The 27058-nt window shown below is 37.9% G+C and overlaps 2 protein-coding genes across 2 annotated transcripts; both read left to right on the top strand.

Annotated features, from left to right (window-relative positions):
- The first annotated feature begins 3157 nt into the window (after positions 1–3157).
- LOC118241454 (choline transporter-like protein 4) lies at positions 3158–10816 on the top strand. Its single transcript, XM_081722387.1, has 22 exons — positions 3158–3182; positions 3567–3615; positions 3858–3931; positions 4049–4127; positions 4619–4718; positions 5018–5071; positions 5368–5428; positions 5618–5729; positions 5823–5906; positions 6759–6871; positions 7131–7253; positions 7416–7515; positions 7818–7910; positions 8114–8216; positions 8495–8754; positions 8910–9004; positions 9091–9194; positions 9461–9534; positions 9793–9863; positions 9979–10073; positions 10321–10405; positions 10657–10816. The coding sequence occupies exons 1-22, from the start codon at positions 3158–3160 to the stop codon at positions 10740–10742; spliced, it is 2040 nt and encodes a 679-aa protein (XP_081578513.1). The 3' UTR covers positions 10743–10816.
- Positions 10817–15809: 4993 nt separating this feature from the next.
- Positions 15810–23444, top strand: LOC118241450 (choline transporter-like protein 4). Its single transcript, XM_081722386.1, has 23 exons — positions 15810–15834; positions 16218–16266; positions 16509–16582; positions 16700–16778; positions 17272–17371; positions 17670–17758; positions 17879–17930; positions 18020–18080; positions 18272–18383; positions 18477–18560; positions 19357–19469; positions 19729–19851; positions 20014–20113; positions 20416–20508; positions 20712–20814; positions 21093–21352; positions 21508–21602; positions 21689–21792; positions 22060–22133; positions 22392–22462; positions 22578–22672; positions 22905–22989; positions 23225–23444. The coding sequence occupies exons 1-23, from the start codon at positions 15810–15812 to the stop codon at positions 23308–23310; spliced, it is 2127 nt and encodes a 708-aa protein (XP_081578512.1). The 3' UTR covers positions 23311–23444.
- Positions 23445–27058: the final 3614 nt, after the last annotated feature.

Raw genomic sequence — 27058 nt, 5'->3', positions numbered from 1 at the left:
TGTAATATATTAATTATATTTCCTGACATTTTCCCAAATTAATCATTGTCATTTCTCTGTGTAACATGTCAAAGGCCTGCGCAGACTTTCCATTACATGTATGAAGCTAAAACATTTTTAAATTACTTAACTACCACACCAATAAGTTACTTGGCATGCTCAGAAGAGAATAGCATGTGCTCAGTTACCAAACATCTTAAGCAAACAGTATACAAGATTTCTGGTGCTAATACATACTGACAGTATGTGACAGCAGGTAAGAGGCACATTTTTGGCACTTCAGATTTGGCATTTTAATTTTTTTGCTTGTCCACTGGATTTTTAAGTAATGAATATGTCAGGCACTTGTTGCGTCTGGACAGAACTGAGCATTTTTCTTTTATATTTGATGTTTTTCATGAAGAGTGGTTCAAGTGATTTGACATAATGCTAATTCAAGATATCTCTAAATACAGTTTGAGTAGACATAATGCTAATTCAAAATATCGCTAAATACAGTTTGAGTAGACATAATGCTAATTCAAAATATCGCTAAATACAGTTTGAGTAGACATAATGCAAATTCAATACATCTCTAATTACAGTTTGAGTAGATATAATGCTAATTCAAGATATCGCTAATTAGATTGAGTAGACATAATGCTAATTCAAGATATCTCTAAATACAGTTTGAGTAGACATAATGCTAATTCCAGATATGGCTAAATACAGTTTGAGTAGACATAATGCTAATTCCAGATATGGCTAAATACAGTTTGAGTAGACATAATGCTAATTCCAGATATGGCTAAATACAGTTTGAGTAGACATAATGCTAATTCAGTACATCTCTAATTACACTTTGAGTAGACATAATGCTAATTCAAGACATCTGTAATTATACTTTGACTAGTTATATTTTGACTAATTATATTTTGATTTAAAAAATATTAAATGGAGGAATTTAATAGTACATACTTATGTGAAAATAATTTGTATACATATTTTTAATATGAGTGCCAAGAAAGGGCTACTTTGATCAGTCATTTTTATGTGTTTCATTGTTCTAGCTCAAGTTTAGCACGCTGTCCTTGACCATGTCCCTCTGTCCACAGGGTGGTGGTGTTGGACTGTGTTACAGACACACTGCTGTTTTCCGGCAAGGTGCTGGTGGTCGGATTAGTGGGTGAGAAATACAGTGTGAAGTCATGTGTATGTTACCCATACTACACTTCATCACATTTAAAAGGTACAACACACTTTAAAAGGTAACTCTGGGGGTTTTCTACATTCCCTGTAAGGGGAATGTAGTAAATTGAAGGAAAATGTAGTAAATTGAAGGAAAAAAACAAAAAATGTCGCTCTGGAAATTCCAGAAAGTTGACGAGTGATGTCACTGGTTGTCATCAGACAGTGTGCTAACAGATATGAAGCTGCAATATGCACATTACCAGTAACCAGTGTAACTGGAACCAAGAAACTGGTATATGCTGTTGCAGTAGTCATGCTTGAGACAGTGGACAAGATAGAGAAAACAGTAGTGGTGATAGAAACATCTAAAGGAAGCAATATGAGAAATTGCAAAAATACCAGGGACTGAAAGAAGAGAGAATGTGGAGGGTTAGCATCAAGGTTGTCCCAGTGGTGATAGGGGAACCTGGGGGCAGTGACTCCTAAGCTCGAGGAGTAGCTTCAACAGATCTCAAGAATGACATTGTCAATCTCAGTCCACAAGAGTGCAAACCTGGGAGCAGCAAAGCTAAAACTTCCAGACCTCTGGTAGAAGGCCCGATTGCCGAGCATGAAAGGGCCACAGATGTGAGACAGATACACACATGCATACACACAAACACACACTCTCTCTTTGTCTTTCTCTACAAATATACTAGAGCTGAGGAAGTAAAATTTGTGTAGTGCATGTGCCTTATCTTCAGTCAAAGACTAAAATAACCTCTCATCTGTTGGAATGAAAGAAGAAATTTAAGTTAATTTCAGAAAGCATTATGTTCTTTGTTGTCATGCTTAAAAACAAACCTTTGACAATAATTATATATATATATATATATATATATATATATATATATATATGTGTGTGTGTGTGTGTGTGTGTGTGTGTGTGTGTGTGTGTGTGTGTGTGTGTGTGTGTGTGTTTGTGTGTGTGTGTGTGTGTGTGTGTGTTTGTGTGTGTGTGTGTGTGTGATTTGTTTTCCCACTGTACTTTACTGTATTATTTTTACTGTGCTAAGTGTATCAGAAATCAATTTCATTAATTTTTCACAGAAGCAGTATATATAGTAGCTATCTTAATCCACTGTTGTTTCGTTAGCAACATTGTAAAATCATATAAATTTAGCCATCGATATCTTTTATTTTTGTATTCTTCTTCATCAAAGGAATCAAACCCTCAGGCTCTAAAGCTCCATTACCTTCACCGCTATTTTCCAAAACTGCTGCAACTTCAGCAGCTGTAAACTTGTTTTACAACATTTTTGGAAATGTATCCGACGTGAAGGGAACGCCGTAATGATTTCATGATTGTTTATTGTTTAGTTTCATACAGATTGACACACAAATTCATCAATAACACACGTAGAAATGGATCAGCTCTGAGTGCCAGACGAATCACACGGCGATCGTCCTGTGATTGGACGATGAATGACGGTAAAACGTACTAAAAGTGTCACTCGATTGGGGGCGGGAGAGTCTTCTTTTAAGCGCAGACTGACTGCAGACTTTTATTTATCTCAAATAAACAATCAATCAGGGTCCATGTCCTTCCTGATAAAAATTGGAGTTGGGAGCATTCATTTATTCTGGCATACATTACAGACTTTAAAGTTTTTTTCAGAATTGTCAAAAAATTATTTGTCAGTCGCATAGACGTAGTTTTGGGAGGGGACGGGGGACGTGTCATTTAGCCTCAGGTTATATCTTGGTGACAAGCCTAAGGTTACATTATTATTTAAAGATTATTTTATTATTTGTTTAGCTCGCGACCAAGCTACCTTTGTTGATGAGCTGAGAATGAGAACGTGCTGTGATTTCACATGTCACAATGTGTCCATAACCTGGAATGTGTGTGTCATAAGAATAGAGTATCATATGTAAGAATATTTTTTACTGTAACATTACACATTGCGGACTCTGTGTGGTCGAAAGTGCAAGGAGGAAGTGTACGATGGTCAGGAAACCGGATTATAATGGTGAGGTGGTTTTTTTTTGTTTGTTTATTTGTTTTTTCAGATATATCCATCCATATGCCAAAGATTTTATGAGAATCCCATACGCCATATGCAAGGGTTAACCAAAAAAAAACATTGTACAAAACTATCATGTACATTTCATGTTAAAATTATAATAGCTCTTACATACTTGCTAGGTCTACTTCATATTAAAAACATTCATGTAGTGTACGATCTGTAACTATGTATCAGATCAAAAGCATATGTGTACAGAAGGTGTCATAAAAATATGTAACTGTATATAAAATGTGTTAGACAAAATATAGAGTACCAGTCAAAAGTTCAGACACACCTGACTGAATGTATGTTTTTCATAGGTTTAAACTCATTATATTCTGTTTTCAGGGGAACCTTTCCCATATGAGCCTTTTTTCAGGGGACCAGTTAGCAAGAGGTGAGTCCTTAAATCTCTCAATGTTCCTCCCATTTACTCCTTCATATCAGTTGACTTTAGTAAACTATTTAAAGCACACACATCATGGATCACAGAATGTCTGTTATTAGCTCTATACAAGAAATATATGAAGGCCATAGATCTACTAAGACTTATTTGAAACTCTTTTGACTTAGCTAAATAACTTTATTACATAATTGAAATGATACAAGTGTGTAGCAATACTTCTTGTTTTTCTTCAGGAGTTGTACAGACATTATCTGCTGTATGACTTTTGTGGCTGCCATTGTCAGCTATATGCTTATTGGCATCCTGGGTAAGAAACATTTCCAACTACACTTTCATGGAAAAATGATTATTCTGGGCTTATAAGAAATGTCTTTTACACATGTATGGCTTGTGAGATATCCTTCTAACAGAGGTTCTAACACAGCTTTGTTGTATGGAGACCCTCGTCATGTCCTGTTGCCCCGGAATTCCACTGGGATGTTCTGTGGATCTGGAGTCAATTTGTAAGTCCCTCACATGCTGGATTAGTATTTATGTCTTCACAGGAATACCAAAACAGCACACTCAGTATGTAAGGAACACTGTCAATATTCTCTCAAATGAGTAGAACTAGCATTACAGTGGAGCTGTGCAGGTTCAAATCATGTGGATACATTAAAGAGCAACAGTGCAAGATGGGTTAGATTTTAGGTTAAATATTTTCATGATTGGCAATTCACAGCAACAAGTGGACCCAATCAAATCACACGTTTAATGATTGCCTCTAAAACAAAGGGTCCAAACTCAGGTCTAGGAGTGTCACAATACTACAGAGTTTATTGTTTACCCCAATCAAACTCACCCTAGAAGAAAGAACACTTAGGGGAGTAATGGTGTGACTACACCACTGAAGCCTGATGCACATCCTCAAAAAACTGAATAAAAATAGTTTCTTTAATTGGCTAATATTCATGTGTCAAGCTGCATTTGTTTCCAGCATCCTCTTGTGTTTCAGTGACAAACCAAATGTCCTCTACTTTGACGTTCTGAAGTGTGCCAGAGCAACCACAGAAATGGATGCCACTCTAGAGGGTCTCCAGTGTCCAACCACTCAAGTGAGATTTCCACAAAGATTTCCTGTTGAAATTGTACAGAGGCTGAACACGTTTGAATGTAGCCTATTAGAAATCTGCACATGAGACTCATTTATTACAAAACAGTTTATTATGTAGTATGTGAATGCAAGTTTGTAAGTCTGGGGGCTTGGGTATCTTTTTGTTGCTTGGTTTAAGGAGCCTTTTGCTGTATCATGCAATGAACAATGAAGTGTAGATATAAATATGAAAAGCAACACTGTGTTTAGCTGCTCAAATAAGATCTCCTTCACTCTGTGTGTTTGTGCATTGGCTTGCAGGTCTGTGTTAAAAAATGCCCTTCGGAGTTCTGGAAGTTGCCCCCAGAGGCGTATGCCCCAGATGGCCTACCTAAAGACTTCTTTCAGCAGCAGTACTGTGATCCTAGACTTGACCTTGCCCAAACCACATTGGTAAAACCTCACACTGCAAATGAGCAATGTAACCAACTTTATCGCTGGCAAATAAATCCTCACCACCCTCTTGACAGAACAGAATCTGTCGTATCAGAAGTCTTTGCAATATGCAACCCTTTGTTCCAAGTAGATGGAATTAATTCATTGGTTAAGCCAATCACACATACATAGGATTCAGTATGTTAATGAGATTTTCACATGCATTTCTACTACAGAGTGTTCAAGACATCCTCAATCAAGAGCTTTGTCCATATTTCTACACCCCAAGTAAACCAGGTACAGACAGCAGGATTAGCTTTACAACTACCTGTCTATTTGTCCATCCTGTTTTGTAACAGTTTGACTTTGCTATGCACTAAAACAACCAAACCACCAGGACTGTGCATTTACCGCCATCATAAGTCAGTAGGTTTCATTTTTACAGTCATATTATTTTTCTGTTTCTCTGTGTCTCTCTCCCCTCAGCACTAGGGAAATGCCTGCCTAGCTTTGAACTACAGGACGTTCCTCCAGACTTCTCTCTCCCTGGATTCGCTTCCGTAGATGAAACAGTGGAGCACTTAAAGAGTGCTATGGAGTAATCCTTCACACAGACTCACACACACATATGCATGGATGGTTGGTGTTGATCTATAAGCTGTTTTTGCTGACCAGTATTTTTTGCTTGCAGCTCTCTTGTTTCAGGATTCAACTTTAAGTCAGTGGGGTTACGGATTTTTGAGGATTTTGCTACATCATGGTATTGGATATTAATGTAAGGTAGTTTTATACAAGATTGTATTACACCCAGACATTGTATAGTGTCTGTGTGTGTGTGTGTGTGTGTGTGTGTGTGTGTGTCTGTGTGTGTCTGTGTGTGTCTGTGTGTGTGTGTGTGTGTGTGTGTGTGTGTGTGTGTGTGTGTGTGTGTGTGTGTATATATACAGAAAGATTTCAGTTGATTTTCCTTCATCAATCTGCATAGAATACAATACTATATGCAATACAATACTACATATAATACTGGCCAGCGAGATCTAGGGAGACTGTTTGTGGTTTCAAACTTCTTCTATTGGAGAATGATGGAAGCTACTGTGATCTTGGGCAGTTTCCAAGCTGCAGAATATTTCTTGTAACCTTCCCCTGATCTGTGTCTTGACACAATTCTTGACACAATTCTCTGAACTTCATGACTTGGCTTTCACTCAGACACTATGAACTGTGAGTCCATAAACAGAGATTTCTGCCTTCCCTGATTATGTTCAGTCAATTCAGTGAAGCACAGGTGAACCCTAATGAAGTTTAAAAAAAATTACAGGGACCATTGATAGAAGTAGGATTCAACAGAGCTCAATAAAAAGTGTCTTAACAACAGACCTCAATATGTATGTTAATGCAGTATTTCAGACTTTTATTTTAAATAAATGTACAAAACATTATAAAAACCAATGTTTGTTTTCTTGTTGAGGAGTATTTTATCTAGATTGATGAGGAAAAATAGTTAAATCAATTTTAAGATGAGTAATACACAACAAATTTGAAACTTTCTGTAAGCATTTTAAGTAAATATTTCTTTCTCTCTCTCTCTCTCTCTCTCTCTCTCTCTCTCTCTCTCTCTCTCTCTCAGAGGTCTGGTGGTTGCTGTGGTTGTTAGCCTCATGTTCCTCCTGCTTATGAGATATCTGATGTTCGTGCTACTGTTGGCTCTCATCGTGGGAGTGCTCGTAGCTGGAGCGTATGGTAAGCCTCTACGATACATGTTTTAACATACCTGCCATTAGCGACCAGCTCACTGGGTAATAATTAAGCCCTTCATGAATGGTCTCCTGCTGCACTGAAACAAGGAAAATACCAAATTACTGTGGATGGTTCTATGACTGGCACTGATTTGCTGCCCTATAGTGTATGAATTCTGCATGGGACCCTTAATTTTAAAGACAAATTGCAGGGGGTTAGATTAGTGAATGAGGATGTAAGCTGTCTACTCTGTCTTTCTCAGGTATCTACTACTGTTACCGGGAATATAACCACTACAGACACTCCAAACTCACCCTCGGTGACATTACTTATAATTCAGAATTCTCTGTCTACCTTCAAGTGAAAGAGACTTGGCTGTTCTTCTGTAAGGGCTATCAGATTTTCTCACAAGACATGTATTGACAGTATATAAAGTAGAAACAAACATGTTGTAAAGAAAGGAATTTTTCTAAGAATGGATGCATGGCTTTGGTTTATACTGTTGCTGTATGTGAATGATTTTTGTGTGTTTGTGTTTATGTGGCAGTGGTGAGCCTGTGTCTTTTGGAATTCGTAATTTTACTCTTCCTGACACATCGGGGGAGGAGAATATCTGTTGCATTGGCACTGATCAAAGAGTCCAACAGGTAGAGCTTTTTAGGCCTTCAGATACATAGGCGGTAGTAAATATATCCATTGCCAGCATTTCTTTAAACAAATGTCAGCCATCTGCTATGTCCTTCTTGTTTTTGTTGTTGTTGCTGTTGTTTATAAACAGAAAATCACCTTGGATACAAGAAACCCATTAACATTTTTCTTCAAATCAGTGCAGTCTCGGCATTCCTACATTATTACTCATATAAAGCCACTTCGCGGGGGCAGCCTGTATAAAGGCTCTCTTGTGCTCTTAAGGCTACATGAGGCCTTTTGTGCTCTGTGCTGTGTGTAGGGCGGTGAGTTGTGTGACGACCACACTGGCTTACCCCTTGGTGACGTTCCTGCTGGTGGTGATAAGCATGGCCTACTGGGGAATCACTAGCCTGTATCCTCTGCCACTTCCTCTTCTCACCTACCTTCACTTCCTGCTAACAAAGCAAGGCAGTAACTGTATATCTGTCCTCGCCACTGAATTAGTGCTGTAGCTTGGATTGTATTGGTAGTTTGTTGTTGAAAATGTGCTTGTGTCAGTATTTTGTGTGTAGAGTGTGTGTGTTAGGCTGTGTCCTTGACCATTACTGCCCTCAGGTATTTGGCCACATCAGGTGCTCCTGTATACCATGTCGCTGCTCTCAACTCCTCCATAGCCAACTGTAGTTCTATCACAGGCTCAGAGATTTGCATTCCCAAGGTCAGTCGCCTACATACACCCACACACTATAAATCCAAACTGTAATATTGTTCCCTTTCAAATATATAGTATAACATTCACATTTTGCTATTTGCAGCTTCATACAGACATAATATGGTGAATGTATATGATATTCATATGATATTCATACTTCACAATGACTTATTTTAGACGCATTCAGATTACTGACATGTTCCAATAGCCTGGTAATGATTCATTTCACATCTCTTTCCTTTTATTTATACTGTTGTTGTTGTCTTCTTCTTGTTTCTTTTCAGGAATTCAGTGCTTCTCTCCATCCTGATTGTCCATCTGTGCGCTGTGTGTTTTTTAAATACGATGACACGGACTTGTTCTCAATGATCGCACCCTACCTGCAGATCTATAATTTGCTGGCTTTCCTCTGGTGCGTGAACTTCATCATCGCCCTGGGCCAGTGTACACTAGCCGGTACCTTCGCATCCTTCTACTGGGCCTTCAGTAAACCAGCAGACATTCCCCCGTACCCTTTCTTACAAGCCTTCATCCGGACACTAGGGTACATAGCACTCGTGTTTCATCCCTGCTCCGCTCTGATTGCTCTGATATCAGCCACACCCGAAAGTACATTCCCTTGGTTTGGTGACTACTAACCTAGTACAGAGTCCTAACTGCTCCCCACCTCTAAAGTCTACTAAACTGCTTTTTTTCAAGGTGTCATGTCAGCTCTTTAGCATTGGGTGCTGTCATCCTTACCATATTCCAGGTCCCTCGGATGTTTCTGGAATATCTTGACCATAGGTTCAGAGGTAACAATATATATAAAACCTTCATGACCTTAGTCCTGCTTTCTCCTGTCTGTAACTGTAGTGTGACACAATTGTCTACTCCACAGACTGCCGGAATTTCTGTTGTCAGTTTGTGATGATGTCCCTCAAATGCTGCTTTTGGTTCCTGGATAAATTCCTCAAGTTCTTCCACAGAAACACCTATATCATGGTGTGTCTCATATCCAGCTGCACACAAAAAAATGATCGATGCTGAAATAACTGTTTTTATGTGTCTTCAGTGATCGGTTGTCTAGCGTTAGTATGAGTATTAGATAAAAACTAAATGAAAAACTGTATGGTGTATATTAGTATGATATGTTTTTTTTTCACTTTGTGGTAATAGCATCAAAGTATGTAATTGTGTCCATATGACTAGTGAAATTTACTGAGTGTACAATCTGACTCAACATGCTGTTTGTGGTTGATAATATACAGATTGCTATACATGGAAACAATTTCCATGTGTCTGGCAAGAATGCTTATATGCTCTTGAGGAGAAATATTAACCGGTAAGTCCTCAGACAGAGGAGATGTTTCGTACATATAATTGAACGTATGGGGTTGTGTGTGAATATGAATGATTTAATGTTGCTGTTGTGGAACAAATTACTTCCATTTCCTTGTTTTGAAGGCAAAAATATTAAATGGAGGAATTTATCAGTACAAACTCATGTGAAAATAATTTGTATACATATTTTTAATATGTGTACCAATTGTTCTAGCTCAAGTTTAGCACGCTGTCCTTGACCATGTCCCTCTGTCCACAGGGTGGTGGTGTTGGACTGTGTTACAGACACACTGCTGTTTTCCGGCAAGGTGCTGGTGGTCGGATTAATGGGTGAGAAATACAGTGTGAAGTCATGTGTATGTTACCCATACTACACTTCATCACATTTAAAAGGTACAACACACTTTAAAAGGTAACTCTGGGGGTTTTCTACATTCCCTGTAAGGTCTGCTGGCTTTCTTCTTCTTCTCTGGGAGAATCAGGCTGCCAGATGACAATTTCCAGATTCAGCTGCTGCATTACTACTGGTTGCCCGTTATCGTATATCCACTGTCGGATAACCTCAGAACAAACTCAAGTGCTGACACTTGCTTCTGTGTGAGATCAAAACATCAGCATATTCAGTACACTGAATAAATGGTACTTTCTTTAGATACCAAAGGGTTTAATGACAGCAATTGTAAAGTCACTTTGTCAATAACCAGGATTTACACATTTATTCTGTAGAGCAGTGCCTGTTATAGTACTGACGGCCCAGCGTGTAAATCTACTACTGTTGTTTTTTTAGACGGTGATGGCGGGAGCTTACTTGGTCGCTCAGGGCTTCTTCAGTGTGTACAGCATGTGTGTGGACACCCTTTTTCTCTGCTTCTGTAAGCTACACACACACACACACACACACACACACACACACACACACACACACACACACACCTACTCATTCCACCAGTTCATGACACTGGGCACACAGTTGAAAGCTTGCATGGTCCAGTCCCTTTACTGCAGAGAGAGTAGAATTAAAAAAAACATTATTAGCTCACACTTCAGTCTTAAGCTACTATATATTCCAATCAACAGGACTACATTGTTTTCACTTCCTCTGTAATGTTTTTGTCTCCTCTAGTGGAGGATCTGGAGCGTAATGAGGGCACCATGCTGAGACCATACTACATGTCCGGGTCTCTGTGGCGAATCCTCAATAAGTCCTAAAGAGCCTTAAAAAAAGACAGCTTTCGACCACATCCTTTTCCACACTTTTCATAAATAAACCAAACAAGCATTTATGTTAGTCTTTTTTTGTTTGTTACTGTAAAACTGCTCAGCATTCTGATCGCTACTGTAATGTTCAGAAGACAGCTGACGGGGCCTCTTTCAGGACTGATTTGGTTTTGACCAAACAGCAGACACACACTGGATGTTCTGGCAAACATTGAGTAGGAGTAAGCTTGTGCCTAAATGTGGGGTATATGAGAAGTTTTAGTTCTTTGCCAACTCCTGATTATGCATAAAAGATCACATTCCATGGTATGCTATGATATTATTTTTTTTATTTCTGAGTATAATAGAGAGTATACGAACTAGTAAGAATGACTGAGCTAAATGCAAATGTTCTTACTTTATTAACTGAATACTATTTTATATATGAAATATGTGAACGTTTACAACATATAGAATACATTTATGATGTGATACAACAGTTCATAAAAAAACAATAAGAATATAAAATCCCAGAAATCTATTTTCCATTCTTTTTTCACACGTATGAAGGCATAAACTTATCCACATGGCCCGTTATGACCAATACATGCACTATTCTGAAAAGGCTTAGAGTAATTTTGATTTTCACACAATGCAATTTTTACAGAAGACAATGCCTTGAAAAAATGTCCAGTTCAAATGATTTATACAGACTGGTTCTCAGCACTAAAAATGTACAGTACATCATTCATTACTTTCACTTTAAACCAATATATTTCATTTCTGGTTGGATTTTCTCTCATAAGGATTAATACCAATCAATTAAGACAGGTTTTCAATTAAAGACAAAGGTATAGTTGCCAGTAATAACTGGAACTTTAGAAGGGATCTAGCTCATTTGTATCAGTGTAAAATATTTAACACAAATATTTAGGACAGCTGGTGGTGTGCATCTATTTGTTAACATATACACTAGTACATCCACTAAAGCCTACCATAATGATATCAACACCAAATGCAACAGAGCCATTTTGTTTCCAATGCTGAAAATGTTAAATGAGAGTAAAACCAACAGAAAAATAGTTTTTGGCCTAGGCCAAACAAACGAGACATTACAATGGCCAGCCCCCCTTTAAAAGATTCATAGTAGAAATGTAAATATATGTTTAATTTATTAATGTAACATAAAACAGCAATGAGAAAAATGCAAAAATACTATGGTGAAGGACATTGTGACAAAACACCTTGTGAATGCTAATATTACAATCCTGTTTGGACAAGTTTGATCCTCAGTCTCTACCAGTGGTTAATTGTATCTTCTTATAAAAAAAAAGGAACCTTGTGGTCTGTAATGGATAGTCATTATATATATAAAACAATTACAATGCTGCAAAAAAAAAAAAAGAAATTGTCAGCAATATCAATGGCTATTTTATATGACAATAAGGTAGAAACTGAATTATAAGAACAAAGCCATATATTCATCTGTTTTGAAAGAATTAAAAATAGTTAATATCACTGTGGCTAGTTATACTGTGCACTAAGATATAGTTAGCTTCAGCTTGTGAATTGTATTTATAACTTGGATATGGATGTGAACTTTAATTTCCAGCATGTAACACAATTTTAAAGTTTTACCCAGCATAAAGGTGTTTCCCTTCTGATCAGTTCACCTAAAATGAACAGAATCCAAAATAGAGAGCCACGTTTAAGAACCTTGATGTAAATTTCAGATGTAAACAAGGTGTAGCACTAAATAACAAGAGCCGCTTGGTTGTTCCCTTGAACCACTGAAACTGAATTGGGGAATGCTAGGGCTCTGTTCCAGTTTGAAGACCTTTCCAGTGATACTTCATCAATATTTACAAGAAAAAATGTGCTAAAATGTGCTACCGAACCAACTATTGTGCTTTTCTAGATTCTCCATTTACTATCTGGATCACACCACACCTCATTTCAATATCTCTTCACCAGACTTACACACAGAGGTATTCTGCAGAGGTCAGTGAAAGGAACTGGGTTTTGGATTTCTCTGGCCATAACTGACACCAAAACAAAATTAAATACAGATTATGGACAACATACATAAAATGCCACAGTACACAGTATGATTTTGGTCCCACAGTAACTGCCTTTGGTCACTGATGTTCAAAATATCAGTGAAAATCAAAGCAGTGTATATTTGGCAACACTGTAAAGCATTTGAGTAGGACTTTGTGTAGACATCTTCGAATTCTTGAGATGTAGTTCCAACGTAGTTGCTTTCTACATTATTTTTTTTTCTTTCAATGAAACATGTCTTTAACTGAAACATGTCAAAAAAATAATAATAATAATTAAAAAATCTAAACGTATAAAAGAATCAGGGCAGTTAGTGTTGAATTTGCTGTGTCCAAATGTTAGTTTGGCTACAAGGGACTTCACATGAGATTCAATTAAGCAAACAGTATACAAGATTTCTGGTCCTAATACATACTGACAGTATGTGACAGCAGGTAAGAGGCACATTTTGGCACTTCAGATTTGGCATTCTAATTTTTTTGCTTGTCCACTGGATTTTTAGATAATGAATATGTCAGGCACTTGTTGGGTCTGGACAGTACTGAGCATTTGTCTTTTATATTTGATGTTTTTAATGAAGAGTGGTTCAAGTGATTTGGCTAAATATTTGCGGTCATCCCAGATGGAAGCAAACGGGACGGGTACGAAAGTGGCACTGTGTAAGCGTGTGCTGTTCACACATTGGACTTGGAACTGTCCTTGGATTGGCTGTGCTCTGCAGCCACCTCTGGAAGTGTGGGGGCGGAGCTTAGGACGGGGCTCCGGAAGGAAAAATGTTGGACAGGCAGCTGCACCTCTTCTAGCAAGTCATTGGGCTTCATCCTGTACAGGCAGCACAAAGACTGTCAATGAGACACTGACTACGACTTACTGCTGATGGCTGAAAAAGTCGATAGAATACTTCTACCAGGGTAAAGTTACCATAGGCGAGATCTTAAAGCATGTCACAAAAATAAGAATGTCTCCTTTGTTGTCATAGGTTTAAAGGCCAAGCACCACCTAATAGACGTCCCTAAAGAGTTCACATTATCTTAGATACTACAATAAATGCACATGTAAATTAAAACTAAAATAACATGTTCACTGAAGTAAATTGAAGGAAAAACCCCAAAAATGTCGCTCTGGAAATTCCAGAAAGTTGACGAGTGATGTCACTGGTTGTCATCAGACAGTGTGCTAACAGATATGAAGCTGCAATATGCACATTACCAGTAACCAGTGTAACTGGAACCAAGAAACTGGTATATGCTGTTGCAGTAGTCATGCTTGAGACAGTGGACAAGATAGAGAAAACAGTAGTGGTGATAGAAACATCTAAAGGAAGCAATATGAGAAATTGCAAAAATACCAGGGACTGAAAGAAGAGAGAATGTGGAGGGTTAGCATCAAGGTTGTCCCAGTGGTGATAGGGGAACCTGGGGCAGTGACTCCTAAGCTCGAGGAGTAGCTTCAACAGATCTCAAGAATGACATTGTCAATCTCAGTCCACAAGAGTGCAAACCTGGGAGCAGCAAAGCTAAAACTTCCAGACCTCTGGTAGAAGGCCCGATTGCCGAGCATGAAAGGGCCACAGATGTGAGACAGATACACACATGCATACACACAAACACACACTCTCTCTTTGTCTTTCTCTACAAATATACTAGAGCTGAGGAAGTAAAATTTGTGTAGTGCATGTGCCTTATCTTCAGTCAAAGGCTAAAATAACCTCTCATCTGTTGGAATGAAAGAAGAAATTTAAGTTAATTTCAGAAAGCATTACTTTCTTTGTTGTCATGCTTAAAAACAAACCTTTGACAATAATTATATATATATATATATATATATATATATATATATATATATATATATATATATATATATATATATATATATGTGTGTGTGTGTGTGTGTGTGTGTGTGTGTGTGTGTGTGCGTGTGATTTGTTTTCCCACTGTACTTTACTGTATTATTTTTACTGTGCTAAGTGTATCAGAAATCAATTTCATTAATTTTTCACAGAAGCAGTATATATAGTAGCTATCTTAATCCACTGTTGTTTCGTTAGCAACATTGTAAAATCATATAAATTTAGCCATCGATATCTTTTATTTTTGTATTCTTCATCAAAGGAATCAAACCCTCAGGCTCTAAAGCTCCGTTACCTTCGCCGCTATTTTCCAAAACTGCTGCAACTTCAGCAGCTGTAAACTTGTTTTACAACATTTTTGGAAATGTATCCGACGTGAAGGGAACGCCGTAATGATTTCATGATTGTTTATTGTTTAGTTTCACACAGATTGACACACAAATTCATCAATAACACACGTAGAAATGGATCAGCTCTGAGTGACAGACGAACAGACGAATCACACGGCGATCGTCCTGTGATTCGACGATGAATGACGGTAAAATGTACTAAAAGTGTTACTCGATTGGGGGCGGGAGAGTCTTCTTTTAAGCGCAGACTGACTGCAGACTTTTATTTATCTCAAATAAACAATCAATCAGGGTCCATGTCCTTCCTGATAAAAATTGGAGTTGGGAGCATTCATTTATTCTGGCATACATTACAGACTTTAAAGTTTTTTTTCAGAATTGTCAAAAAATTATTTGTCAGTCGCATAGACGTAGTTTTGGGAGGGGACGGGGGACGTGTCATTTAGCCTCATGTTATATCTTGGTGACAAGCCTAAGGTTACATTATTATGTAAAGATGATTTTATTATTTGTTTAGCTTTTTTTAGTACGTTAAAAGCACAGTAACCTTGGACAGTTTAAGCGTATAGGCCTAAATATCCGACGCATGACATAGCAAGCAGAGTGTGAGCATCGCACAGCATGGAAGGCAGGTGCTCGCGACCAAGATGCCTTTGTTGATGAGCTGAGAATGAGAACGTGCTGTGACACGTCACAATGTGTCCATAACCTGGAATGTGTGCGTCATAAGAACAGAGTATCATATGTAAGAATATTTTTTACTGTAACATTACACATTGAGGACTCTGTGTGATCGAAAGTGCAAGGAGGAAGAGTACGATGGTCAGGAAACCGGATTATAATGGTGAGGTGTTTTTTTTTTTGTTTGTTTGTTTGTTTTTTCAGATATATCCATCCATATGCCAAAGATTTTATGAGAATCCCATACGCCATATGCAATGGTTAACAAAAAAACATTGTACAAAACTATCATGTACATTTCATGTTAAAATTATAATAGCTCTTACATACTTGCTAGGTCTACTTCATATTAAAAACATTCATGTAGTGTACGATCTGTAACTATGTATCAGATCAAAAGCATATGTGTACAGAAGGTGTCATAAAATATGTAACTGTATATAAAATGTGTTAGACAAAATATAGAGTACCAGTCAAAAGTTCAGACACACCTGACTGAATGTATGTTTTTCATAGGTTTAAACTCATTATATTCTATGTTTTCAGGGGAACCTTTCCCATATGAGCCTTTTTTCAGGGGACCAGTTAGCAAGAGGTGAGTCCTTAAATCTCTCAATGTTCCTCCCATTTACTCCTTCATATCAGTTGACTTTAGTAAACTATTTAAAGCACACACATCATGGATCACAGAATGTCTGTTATTAGCTCTATACAAGAAATATATGAAGGCCATAGATCTACTAAGACTTATTTGAAACTCTTTTGACTTAGCTAAATAACTTTATTACATAATTGAAATGATACAAGTGTGTAGCAATACTTCTTGTTTTTCTTCAGGAGTTGTACAGACATTATCTGCTGTATGACTTTTGTGGCTGCCATTGTCAGCTATATGCTTATTGGCATCCTGGGTAAGAAACATTTCCAACTACACTTTCTTGGAAAAATGATTATTCTGGGCTTATAAGAAAGGTCTTTTACACATGTATGGCTTGTGAGATATCCTTCTAACAGAGGTTCTAACACAGCTTTGTTGTATGGAGACCCTCGTCATGTCCTGTTGCCCCGGAATTCCACTGGGATGTTCTGTGGATCTGGAGTCAATTTGTAAGTCCCTCACATACTGGATTAGTATTTATGTCTTCACAGGAATACCAAAACAGCACACTCAGTATGTAAGGAACACTGTCAATATTCTCTCAAATGAGTAGAACTAGCATTACAGTGGAGCTGTGCAGGTTCAAATCATGTGGATACATTAAAGAGCAACAGTGCAAGATGGGTTAGATTTTAGGTTAAATATTTTCATGATTGGCAATTCACAGCAACAAGTGGACCCAATCAAATCACACATGTTTAATGATTGCCTCTAAAACAAAGGGTCCAAACTCAGGTCTAGGAGTGTCACAACACTACGGAGTTTATTGTTTACCCCAATCAAACTCACCCTAGAAGAAAGAACACTTAGGGGAGTAATGGTGTGACTACACCACTGAAGCCTGATGCACATCCTCAAAAAACTGAATAAAAATTGTTTCTTTAATTGGCTAATATTCATGTGTCAAGCTGCATTTGTTTCCAGCATCCTCTTGTGTTTCAGTGACAAACCAAATGTCCTCTACTTTGACGTTCTGAAGTGTGCCAGAGCAACCACAGAAATGGATGCCACTCTAGAGGGTCTCCAGTGTCCAACCACTCAAGTGAGATTTCCACAAAGATTTCCTGTTGAAATTGTACAGAGGCTGAACACGTTTGAATGTAGCCTATTAGAAATCTGCACATGAGACTCATTTATTACAAAACAGTTTATTATGTAGTATGTGAATGCAAGTTTGTAAGTCTGGGGGCTTGGGTATCTTTTTGTTGCTTGGTTTAGGAGCCTTTTGCTGTATCATGCAATGAACAATGAAGTGTAGATATAAATATGAAAAGCAACACTGTGTTTAGCTGCTCAAATAAGATCTCCTTCACTCTGTGTGTTTGTGCATTGGCTTGCAGGTCTGTGTTAAAAAATGCCCTTCGGAGTTCTGGAAGTTGCCCCCAGAGGCGTATGCCCCAGATGCCCTACCTAAAGACTTCTTTCAGCAGCAGTATTGTGATCCTAGACTTGACCTTGCCCAAACCACATTGGTAAAACCTCACACTGCAAATGAGCAATGTAACCAACTTTATCGCTGGCAAATAAATCCTCACCACCCTCTTGACAGAACAGAATCTGTCATATCAGAAGTCTTTGCAATATGCAACCCTTTGTTCCAAGTAGATGGAATTAATTCATTGGTTAAGCCAATCACACATACATAGGATTCAGTATGTTAATGAGATTTTCACATGCATTTCTACTACAGAGTGTTCAAGACATCCTCAATCAAGAGCTTTGTCCGTATTTCTACACCCCAAGTAAACCAGGTACAGACAGCAGGATTACCTTTACAACTACCTGTCTATTTGTCCATCCTGTTTTGTAACAGTTTGACTATGCTATGCACTAAAACATAACCAAACCACCAGGACTGTGCATTTACCGCCATCATAAGTCAGTAGGTTTCATTTTTAAAGTCATATTATTTTTCTGTTTCTCTGTGTCTCTCTCCCCTCAGCACTAGGGAAATGCCTGCCTAGCTTTGAACTACAGGACGTTCCTCCAGACTTCTCTCTCCCTGGATTCGCTTCCGTAGATGAAACAGTCAAGCACATAAAGAGTGCTATGGAGTAATCCTTCACACACACTCACACACACATATGCATTGATGGTTGGTGTTGATCTATAAGCTGCTTTTGCTGACCAGTATTTTTTGCTTGCAGCTCTCTTGTTTCAGGATTCAACTTTAAGTCAGTGGGGTTACGGATTTTTGAGGATTTTGCTACATCATGGTATTGGATATTAATGTAAGTTAGTTTTATACAAGATTGTATTACACCCAGACATTGTATAGTGTGTGTGTGTGTGTGTGTGTCTGTGTGTGTGTGTGTGTGTGTGTGTGTGTGTGTGTGTGTGTGTGTGTATATATATATATACAGAAAGATTTCAGTTGATTTTCCTTCATCAATCTGCATAGAATACAATACTATATGCAATACAATACTACATATAATACTGGCCAGCGAGATCTAGGGAGACTGTTTGTGGTTTCAAACTTCTTCTATTGGAGAATGATGGAAGCTACTGTGATCTTGGGCAGTTTCCAAGCTGCAGAATATTTCTTGTAACCTTCCCCTGATCTGTGTCTTGACACAATTCTTGACACAATTCTCTGAACTTCATGACTTGGCTTTCACTCAGACACTATGAACTGTGAGTCCATAAACAGACAGATTTCTGCCTTCCCTGATTATGTTCAGTCAATTCAGTGAAGCACAGGTGAACCCTAATGAAGTTTAAAAAAAATTACAGGGACCATTGATAGAAGTAGGATTCAACAGAGCTCAATAAAAAGTGTCTTAACAACAGACCTCAATATGTATGTTAATGCAGTATTTCAGACTTTTATTTTAAATAAATGTACAAAACATTATAAAAACCAATGTTTGTTTTCTTGTTGAGGAGTATTTTATCTAGATTGATGAGGAAAAATAGTTAAATCAATTTTAAGATGAGTAATACACAACAAATTTGAAACTTTCTGTATGCATTTTAAGTAAATATTTCTCTCTCTCTCTCTCTCTCTCTCTCTCTCTCTCTCAGAGGTCTGGTGGTTGCTATGGTTGTTAGCCTCATGTTCCTCCTGCTTATGAGATATCTGATGTTCGTGCTACTGTTGGCTCTCATCGTGGGAGTGCTCGTAGCTGCAGCGTATGGTAAGCCTGTACAATACATGTTTTAACATACCTGCCATTAGCGACCAGCTCACTGGGTAATAATTAAGCCCTTCATGAATGGTCTCCTGCTGCACTGAAACAAGGAAAATACCAAATTACTGTGGATGGTTCTATGACTGGCACTGATTTGCTGCCCTATAGTGTATGAACTCTGCATGGGACCCTTAATTTTAAAGACAAATTGCAGGGGGTTAGATTAGTGAATGAGGATGTAAGCTGTCTACTCTGTCTTTCTCAGGTATCTACTACTGTTACCGGGAATATAACCACTACAGACACTCCAAACTCACCCTCGGTGACATTACTTATAATTCAGAATTCTCTGTCTACCTTCAAGTGAAAGAGACGTGGCTGTTCTTCTGTAAGGGCTATCAGATTTTCTCACAAGACATGTATTGACAGTATATAAAGTAGAAACAAACATGTTGTAAAGAAAGGAATTTTTCTAAGAATGGATGCATGGCTTTGGTTTATACTGTTGCTGTATGTGAATGATTTTTGTGTGTTTGTGTTTATGTGGCAGTGGTGAGCCTGTGTCTTTTGGAATTCGTAATTTTACTCTTCCTGACACATCGGGGGAGGAGAATATCTGTTGCATTGGCACTGATCAAAGAGTCCAACAGGTAGAGCTTTTTAGGCCTTCAGACACATAGGCGGTAGTAAATATATCCATTGCCAGCATTTCTTTAAACAAATGTCAGCCATCTGCTATGTCCTTCTTGTTTTTGTTGTTGTTGCTGTTGTTTATAAACAGAAAATCACCTTGGATACAAGAAACCCATTAACATTTTTCTTCAAATCAGTGCAGTCTCGGCATTCCTACATTATTACTCATATAAAGCCACTTCGCGGGGGCAGCCTGTATAAAGGCTCTCTTGTGCTCTTAAGGCTACATGAGGCCTTTTGTGCTCTGTGCTGTGTGTAGGGCGGTGAGTTGTGTGACGACCACACTGGCTTACCCCTTGGTGACGTTCCTGCTGGTGGTGATAAGCATGGCCTACTGGGGAATCACTAGCCTGTATCCTCTGCCACTTCCTCTTCTCACCTACCTTCACTTCCTGCTAACAAAGCAAGGCAGTAACTGTATATCTGTCCTCGCCACTGAATTAGTGCTGTAGCTTGGATTGTATTGGTAGTTTGTTGTTGAAAATGTGCTTGTGTCAGTATTTTGTGTGTAGAGTGTGTGTGTTAGGCTGTGTCCTTGACCATTACTGCCCTCAGGTATTTAGCCACATCAGGTGCTCCTGTATACCATGTCGCTGCTCTCAACTCCTCCATAGCCAACTGTAGTTCTATCACAGGCTCAGAGATTTGCATTCCCAAGGTCAGTCGCCTACATACACCCACACACTATAAACCCAAACTGTAATATTGTTCCCTTTCAAATATATAGTATAACATTCACATTTTGCTATTTGCAGCTTCATACAGACATAATATGGTGAATGTATATGATATTCATATGATATTCATACTTCACAATGACTTATTTTAGATGCATTCAGATTACTGACATGTTCCAATAGCTTGGTAATGATTCATTTCACATCTCTTTCCTTTTATTTATACTGTTGTTGTTGTCTTCTTCTTGTTTCTTTTCAGGAATTCAGTGCTTCTCTCCATCCTGATTGTCCATCTGTGCGCTGTGTGTTTTTTAAATACGATGACACGGACTTGTTCTCAAGGATCGCACCCTACCTGCAGATCTATAATTTGCTGGCTTTCCTCTGGTGCGTGAACTTCATCATCGCCCTGGGCCAGTGTACACTAGCCGGTACCTTCGCATCCTTCTACTGGGCCTTCAGTAAACCAGCAGACATTCCCCCGTACCCTCTCTTACAAGCCTTCATCCGGACACTAGGGTACATAGCACTCGTGTTTCATCCCTGCTCCGCTCCGATTGCTTTGATATCAGCCACACCCGAAAGTACATTCCCTTGGTTTGGTGACTACTAACCTAGTACAGAGTCCTAACTGCTCCCCACCTCTAAAGTCTACTAAACTGCTTTTTTTCAAGGTGTCATGTCGGCTCTTTAGCATTGGGTGCTGTCATCCTTACCATATTCCAGGTCCCTCGGATATTACTGGAATATCTTGACCATAGGTTCAGAGGTAACAATATATATAAAACCTTCATGACCTTAGTCCTGCTTTCTCCTGTCTGTAACTGTAATGTGACACAATTGTCTACTCCACAGACTGCCGGAATTTCTGTTGTCAGTTTGTGATGATGTCCCTCAAATGCTGCTTTTGGTTCCTGGATAAATTCCTCAAGTTCTTCCACAGAAACACCTATATCATGGTGTGTCTCATATCCAGCTGCACACAAAAAAATGATCGATGCTGAAATAACTGTTTTTATGTGTCTTCAGTGATCGGTTGTCTAGCGTTAGTATGAGTATTAGATAAAAACTAAATGAAAAACTGTATGGTGTATATTAGTATGATATGGGTTTTTTTTCACTTTGTGGTAATAGCATCAAAGTATGTAATTTTGTCCATATGACTAGTGAAATTTACTGAGTGTACAATCTGACTCAACATGCTGTTTGTGGTTGATAATATACAGATTGCTATACATGGAAACAATTTCCATGTGTCTGGCAAGAATGCTTATATGCTCTTGAGGAGAAATATTAACCGGTAAGTCCTCAGACAGAGGAGATGTTTCGTACATATTATTGAACGTATGGGGTTGTGTGTGAATGTGAATGATTTAATGTTGCTGTTGTGGAACAAATTACTTCCATTTCCTTGTTTTGAAGGCAAAAATATTAACTGGAGGAATTTATCAGTACATACTCATGTGAAAATAATTTGTATACATATTTTTAATATGAGTACCAATTGTTCTAGCTCAAGTTTAGCACGCTGTCCTTGACCATGTCCCTCTGTCCACAGGGTGGTGGTGTTGGACTGTGTTACAGACACACTGCTGTTTTCCGGCAAGGTGCTGGTGGTCGGATTAGTGGGTGAGAAATATAGTGTGAAGTCATGTGTATGTTACCCATACTACACTTCATCACATTTAAAAGGTACAACACACTTTAAAAGGTAACTCTGGGGGTTTTCTACATTCCCTGTAAGGTCTGCTGGCTTTCTTCTTCTTCTCTGGGAGAATCAGGCTGCCAGATGACAATTTCCAGATTCAGCTGCTGCATTACTACTGGTTGCCCGTTATCGTATGTATTGCCTCCACTGTCGGATAACCTCAGAACAAACTCAAGTGCTGACACTTGCTTCTGTGTGAGATCAAAACATCAGCATATTCAGTACACTGTATAAATGGGTTTAATGACAGCAACTGTAAAGTCACTTTATAAATAACCAGGATTTACACATTTATTCTGTAGAGCAGTGCCTGTTATAGTACTGACGGCCCAGCGTATATATCTACTACTGCTGTTTTTTTAGACGGTGATGGCAGGAGCTTACTTGATCGCTCAGGGCTTCTTCAGTGTGTACAGCATGTGTGTGGACACCCTTTTTCTCTGCTTCTCTAAGCCACACACACACACACACACACACACACACACACACACACACTCATTCCACCAGTTCATGACACTGGGCACACACAGTTGAAAGCTTGCATGGTCCAGTCCCTTTACTTCAGAGAGAGTAGAATTATAAAAAACATTATTAGCTCACATTTCAGTCTTAAGCTACTATATATTCCAATCAACAGGACTACATTGTTTTCACTTCCACTGTAATGTTTTTGTCTCCTCTAGTGGAGGATCTGGAGCGTAATGAGGGCACCATGCTGAGACCATACTACATGTCCGGGTCTCTGTGGCGAATCCTCAATAAGTCCTAAAGAGCCTTAAAAAAGACAGCTTTCGACCACATCCTTTTCCAAACTTTTCATAAATAAACCAAACAAGCATTTATGTTAGTATTTTTTTCTTTGTTACTGTAAAACTGCTCAGCATTCTGATCGCTGCTGTAATGTTCAGAAGACAGCTGACGGGGCCTCTTTCAGGACTGATTTGGTTTTGACCAAACAGCAGACACACACTGGATGTTCTGGCAAACATTGAGTAGGAGTAAGCTTGTGCCTAAATGTGGGGTATATGAGAAGTTTTAGTTCTTTGCCAACTCCTGATTATGCATAAAAGATCACATTCCATGGTATGATATGATATTATTTTTTTATTTCTGCGTATAATAGAGAGTATACGAACTAGTAAGAATGACTGAGCTAATTGCAAATTTTCTTACTTTATTAACTGAATACTATTTTATATATGAAATATGTGAACGTTTACAACATATAGAATACATTTATGATGTGATACAACAGTTGATAAAAAAACAATAAGAATATAAAATCCCAGAAATCTATTTTCCATTCTTTTTTCACACGTATGAAGTCATAAGCTTATCCACATGGCCCGTTATGACCAATACATGCACTATTCTGAAAAGGCTTAGAGAAATTTTGATTTTCACACAATGCAATTTTTACAGAAGACAATGCCTTGAAAAAATGTCCAGTTCAAATGGTTTATACAGACTGGTTCTCAGCACTAAAAATGTACAGTACATCATTCATTACTTTCACTTTAAACCAATATATTTCATTTCTGGTTGGATTTTCTCTCATAAGGATTAATACCAATTAATTAAGACAGGTTTTCAATTAAAGACAAAGGTATAGTTGCCAGTAATAACTGGAACTTTAGAAGGGATCTAGGTCATTTGTATCAGTGTAAAATATTTAACACAGATTTAGGACAGCTGGTGGTGTGCATCTAATTGTTAACATATACACTAATACATCCACTAAAGCCTACCATAATGATATCAACACCAAATGCAACAAAGTAATTTTGTTTCCAATGCTGAAAATGTTAAATGAGAGTGAAACCAACAGAAAAATAGTTTTTGGCCTAGGCCAAACAAACGAGACATTACAATGGCCAGCCCACCTTTAAAAGATTCATAGTAGAAATGTAAATATATGTTTAATTTATTAATGTAACATAAAACAGCAATGAGAAAAATGCAAAAATACTATGGTGAAGGACATTGTGACAAAACACCTTGTGAATGCTAATATTACAATCCTGTTTGGACAAGTTTGATCCTCAGTCTCTACCAGTGGTTATTTGTATCTTCTTATTAAAAAAAAAGGAACCTTGTGGTCTGTAATTGATAGTCATTATATATATATAAAACAATTTCAATGCTGCAAAAAAAAAAAAAATTGTCAGCAATATCAATGGTTATTTTACATGACAATAAGGTACAAACTGAATTATAAGAACAAAGCCATATATTCATCTGTTTTGAAAGAATTAAAATAGTAAATATCACTGTGGCTAGTTATACTGTGCACTAAGATATAGTTAGCTTCAGCTTGTGAATTGTATTTATAACTTGGATATGGATGTGAACTTTAATTTCCAGCATGTAACACAATTTTAAAATTTTACCCAGCATAAAGGTGTTTCCCTTCTGATCAGTTCACCTAAAATGAACAGAATCCAAATGTGCGAAAATGTGCTACCTAATCAACTATTGTGCTTTTCTAGATTCTCCATTTACTATCTGGATCACACCACACCTCATTTCAACATCTCTTCACCAGACTTACACACAGAGGTATTCTGCAGATGTCAGTGAAAGGAACTGGGTTTTGGATTTCTCTGGCCATAACTGACACCAAAACAAAATTAAATACTGATTATGGACAACATACATAAAATGCCACAGTACACAGTCTGATTTTGGTCCCACAGTAAATGCCATTGGTCACTGATGTTCAAAATATCAGTGAAAATCAAAGCAGTGTATATTTGGCAACACTGTAAAGCATTTGAGTAGGACTTTGTGTAGACAGCTTCGAATTCTTGAGATGTAGTTCTGACGTAGTTGCTCTCTACATTATTTTTTTTTCTTTCACTGAAACATGTCTTTAACTGAAACATGTCAAAAAAAATAATAATGAAAAAAACTAAACGTATTGAAGAATCAGGGCACTTAGTGTTGAATTTGCTGTGTCCAAATATGTTAGTTTGGCTACAAGGGACTTCACATGAGATTCAATTAGATGATACCACACACTTCAGGATATAGAAATTACTATATTTTGTAATATATTAATTATATTTCCTGACATTTTCCCAAATTAATCATTGTCATTTCTCTGTGTAACATGTCAAAGGCCTGCGCAGACTTTCCATTACATGTTTGAAGCTAAAACATTTTTAAATTTCTTAACTACCACACCAATAAGTTACTTGGCATGCTCAGAAGAGAATAGCATGTGTTCAGTTACCAAACATCTTAAGCAAACAGTATACAAGATTTCTGGTGCTAATACATACTGACAGTATGTGACAGCAGGTAAGAGGCACATTTTTGGCACTTCAGATTTGGCATTTTAATTTTTTTGCTTGTCCACTGGATTTTTAAGTAATGAATATGTCAGGCACTTGTTGGGTCTGGACAGAACTGAGCATTTTTCTTTTATATTTGATGTTTTTCATGAAGAGTGGTTCAAGTGATTTGACATACTGCTAATTCAAGATATCTCTAAATACAGTTTGAGTAGACATAATGCTAATTCAAGACATCTCTAATTACAGTTTGAGTAGACATAATGCTAATTCAAAATATCGCTAAATACAGTTTGAGTAGACATAATGCTAATTCAGTACATCTCTAATTACAGTTTGAGTAGACATAATGCTAATTCAAGACATCTGTAATTATATTTTGACTACTTATATTTTGATTTAAAAAATATTAAATGGAGGAATTTAATAGTACATACTTATGTGAAAATAATTTGTATACATATTTTTAATATGAGTGCCAAGAAAGGGCTACTTTGATCAGTCATTTTTATGTGTTTCATTGTTCTAGCTCAAGTTTAGCACGCTGTCCTTGACCATGTCCCTCTGTCCACAGGGTGGTGGTGTTGGACTGTGTTACAGACACACTGCTGTTTTCCGGCAAGGTGCTGGTGGTCGGATTAGTGGGTGAGAAATACAGTGTGAAGTCATGTGTATGTTACCCATACTACACTTCATCACATTTAAAAGGTACAACACACTTTAAAAGGTAACTCTGGGGGTTTTCTACATTCCCTGTAAGGGGAATGTAGTAAATTGAAGGAAAATGTAGTAAATTGAAGGAAAAAACCAAAAAATGTCGCTCTGGAAATTCCAGAAAGTTGACGAGTGATGTCACTGGTTGTCATCAGACAGTGTGCTAACAGATATGAAGCTGCAATATGCACATTACCAGTAACCAGTGTAACTGGAACCAAGAAACTGGTATATGCTGTTGCAGTAGTCATGCTTGAGACAGTGGACAAGATAGAGAAAACAGTAGTGGTGATAGAAACATCTAAAGGAAGCAATATGAGAAATTGCAAAAATAGCAGGGACTGAAAGAAGAGAGAATGTGGAGGGTTAGCATCAAGGTTGTCCCAGTGGTGATAGGGGAACCTGGGGCAGTGACTCCTAAGCTCGAGGAGTAGCTTCAACAGATCTCAAGAATGACATTGTCAATCTCAGTCCACAAGCGTGCAAACCTGGGAGCAGCAAAGCTAA

This window comes from Electrophorus electricus, chromosome 1 (assembly GCF_041902795.1).
Source record: "Electrophorus electricus isolate QZ-2024a chromosome 1, ASM4190279v1, whole genome shotgun sequence".
Classification (NCBI taxonomy): domain Eukaryota; kingdom Metazoa; phylum Chordata; class Actinopteri; order Gymnotiformes; family Gymnotidae; genus Electrophorus; species Electrophorus electricus.
The sequence above is the reverse complement of the archived record's forward strand: the minus strand, read 5'-3'. Positions and strand labels throughout refer to the sequence as shown.

Coding starts and splice junctions, on each gene's coding strand:
- LOC118241454 (XM_081722387.1), top strand. CDS start 3,158: ATGGTCAGGAAACCGGATTATAATG. Junction 4,719..5,017: donor TCCAGTGTCCAACCACTCAA/GTGAGATTTCCA, acceptor ATTGGCTTGCAG/GTCTGTGTTAAAAAATGCCC. Junction 7,254..7,415: donor AGAGACTTGGCTGTTCTTCT/GTAAGGGCTATC, acceptor TTTATGTGGCAG/TGGTGAGCCTGTGTCTTTTG.
- LOC118241450 (XM_081722386.1), top strand. CDS start 15,810: ATGGTCAGGAAACCGGATTATAATG. Junction 20,815..21,092: donor CAGAGATTTGCATTCCCAAG/GTCAGTCGCCTA, acceptor GTTTCTTTTCAG/GAATTCAGTGCTTCTCTCCA. Junction 21,603..21,688: donor TCTTGACCATAGGTTCAGAG/GTAACAATATAT, acceptor TCTACTCCACAG/ACTGCCGGAATTTCTGTTGT.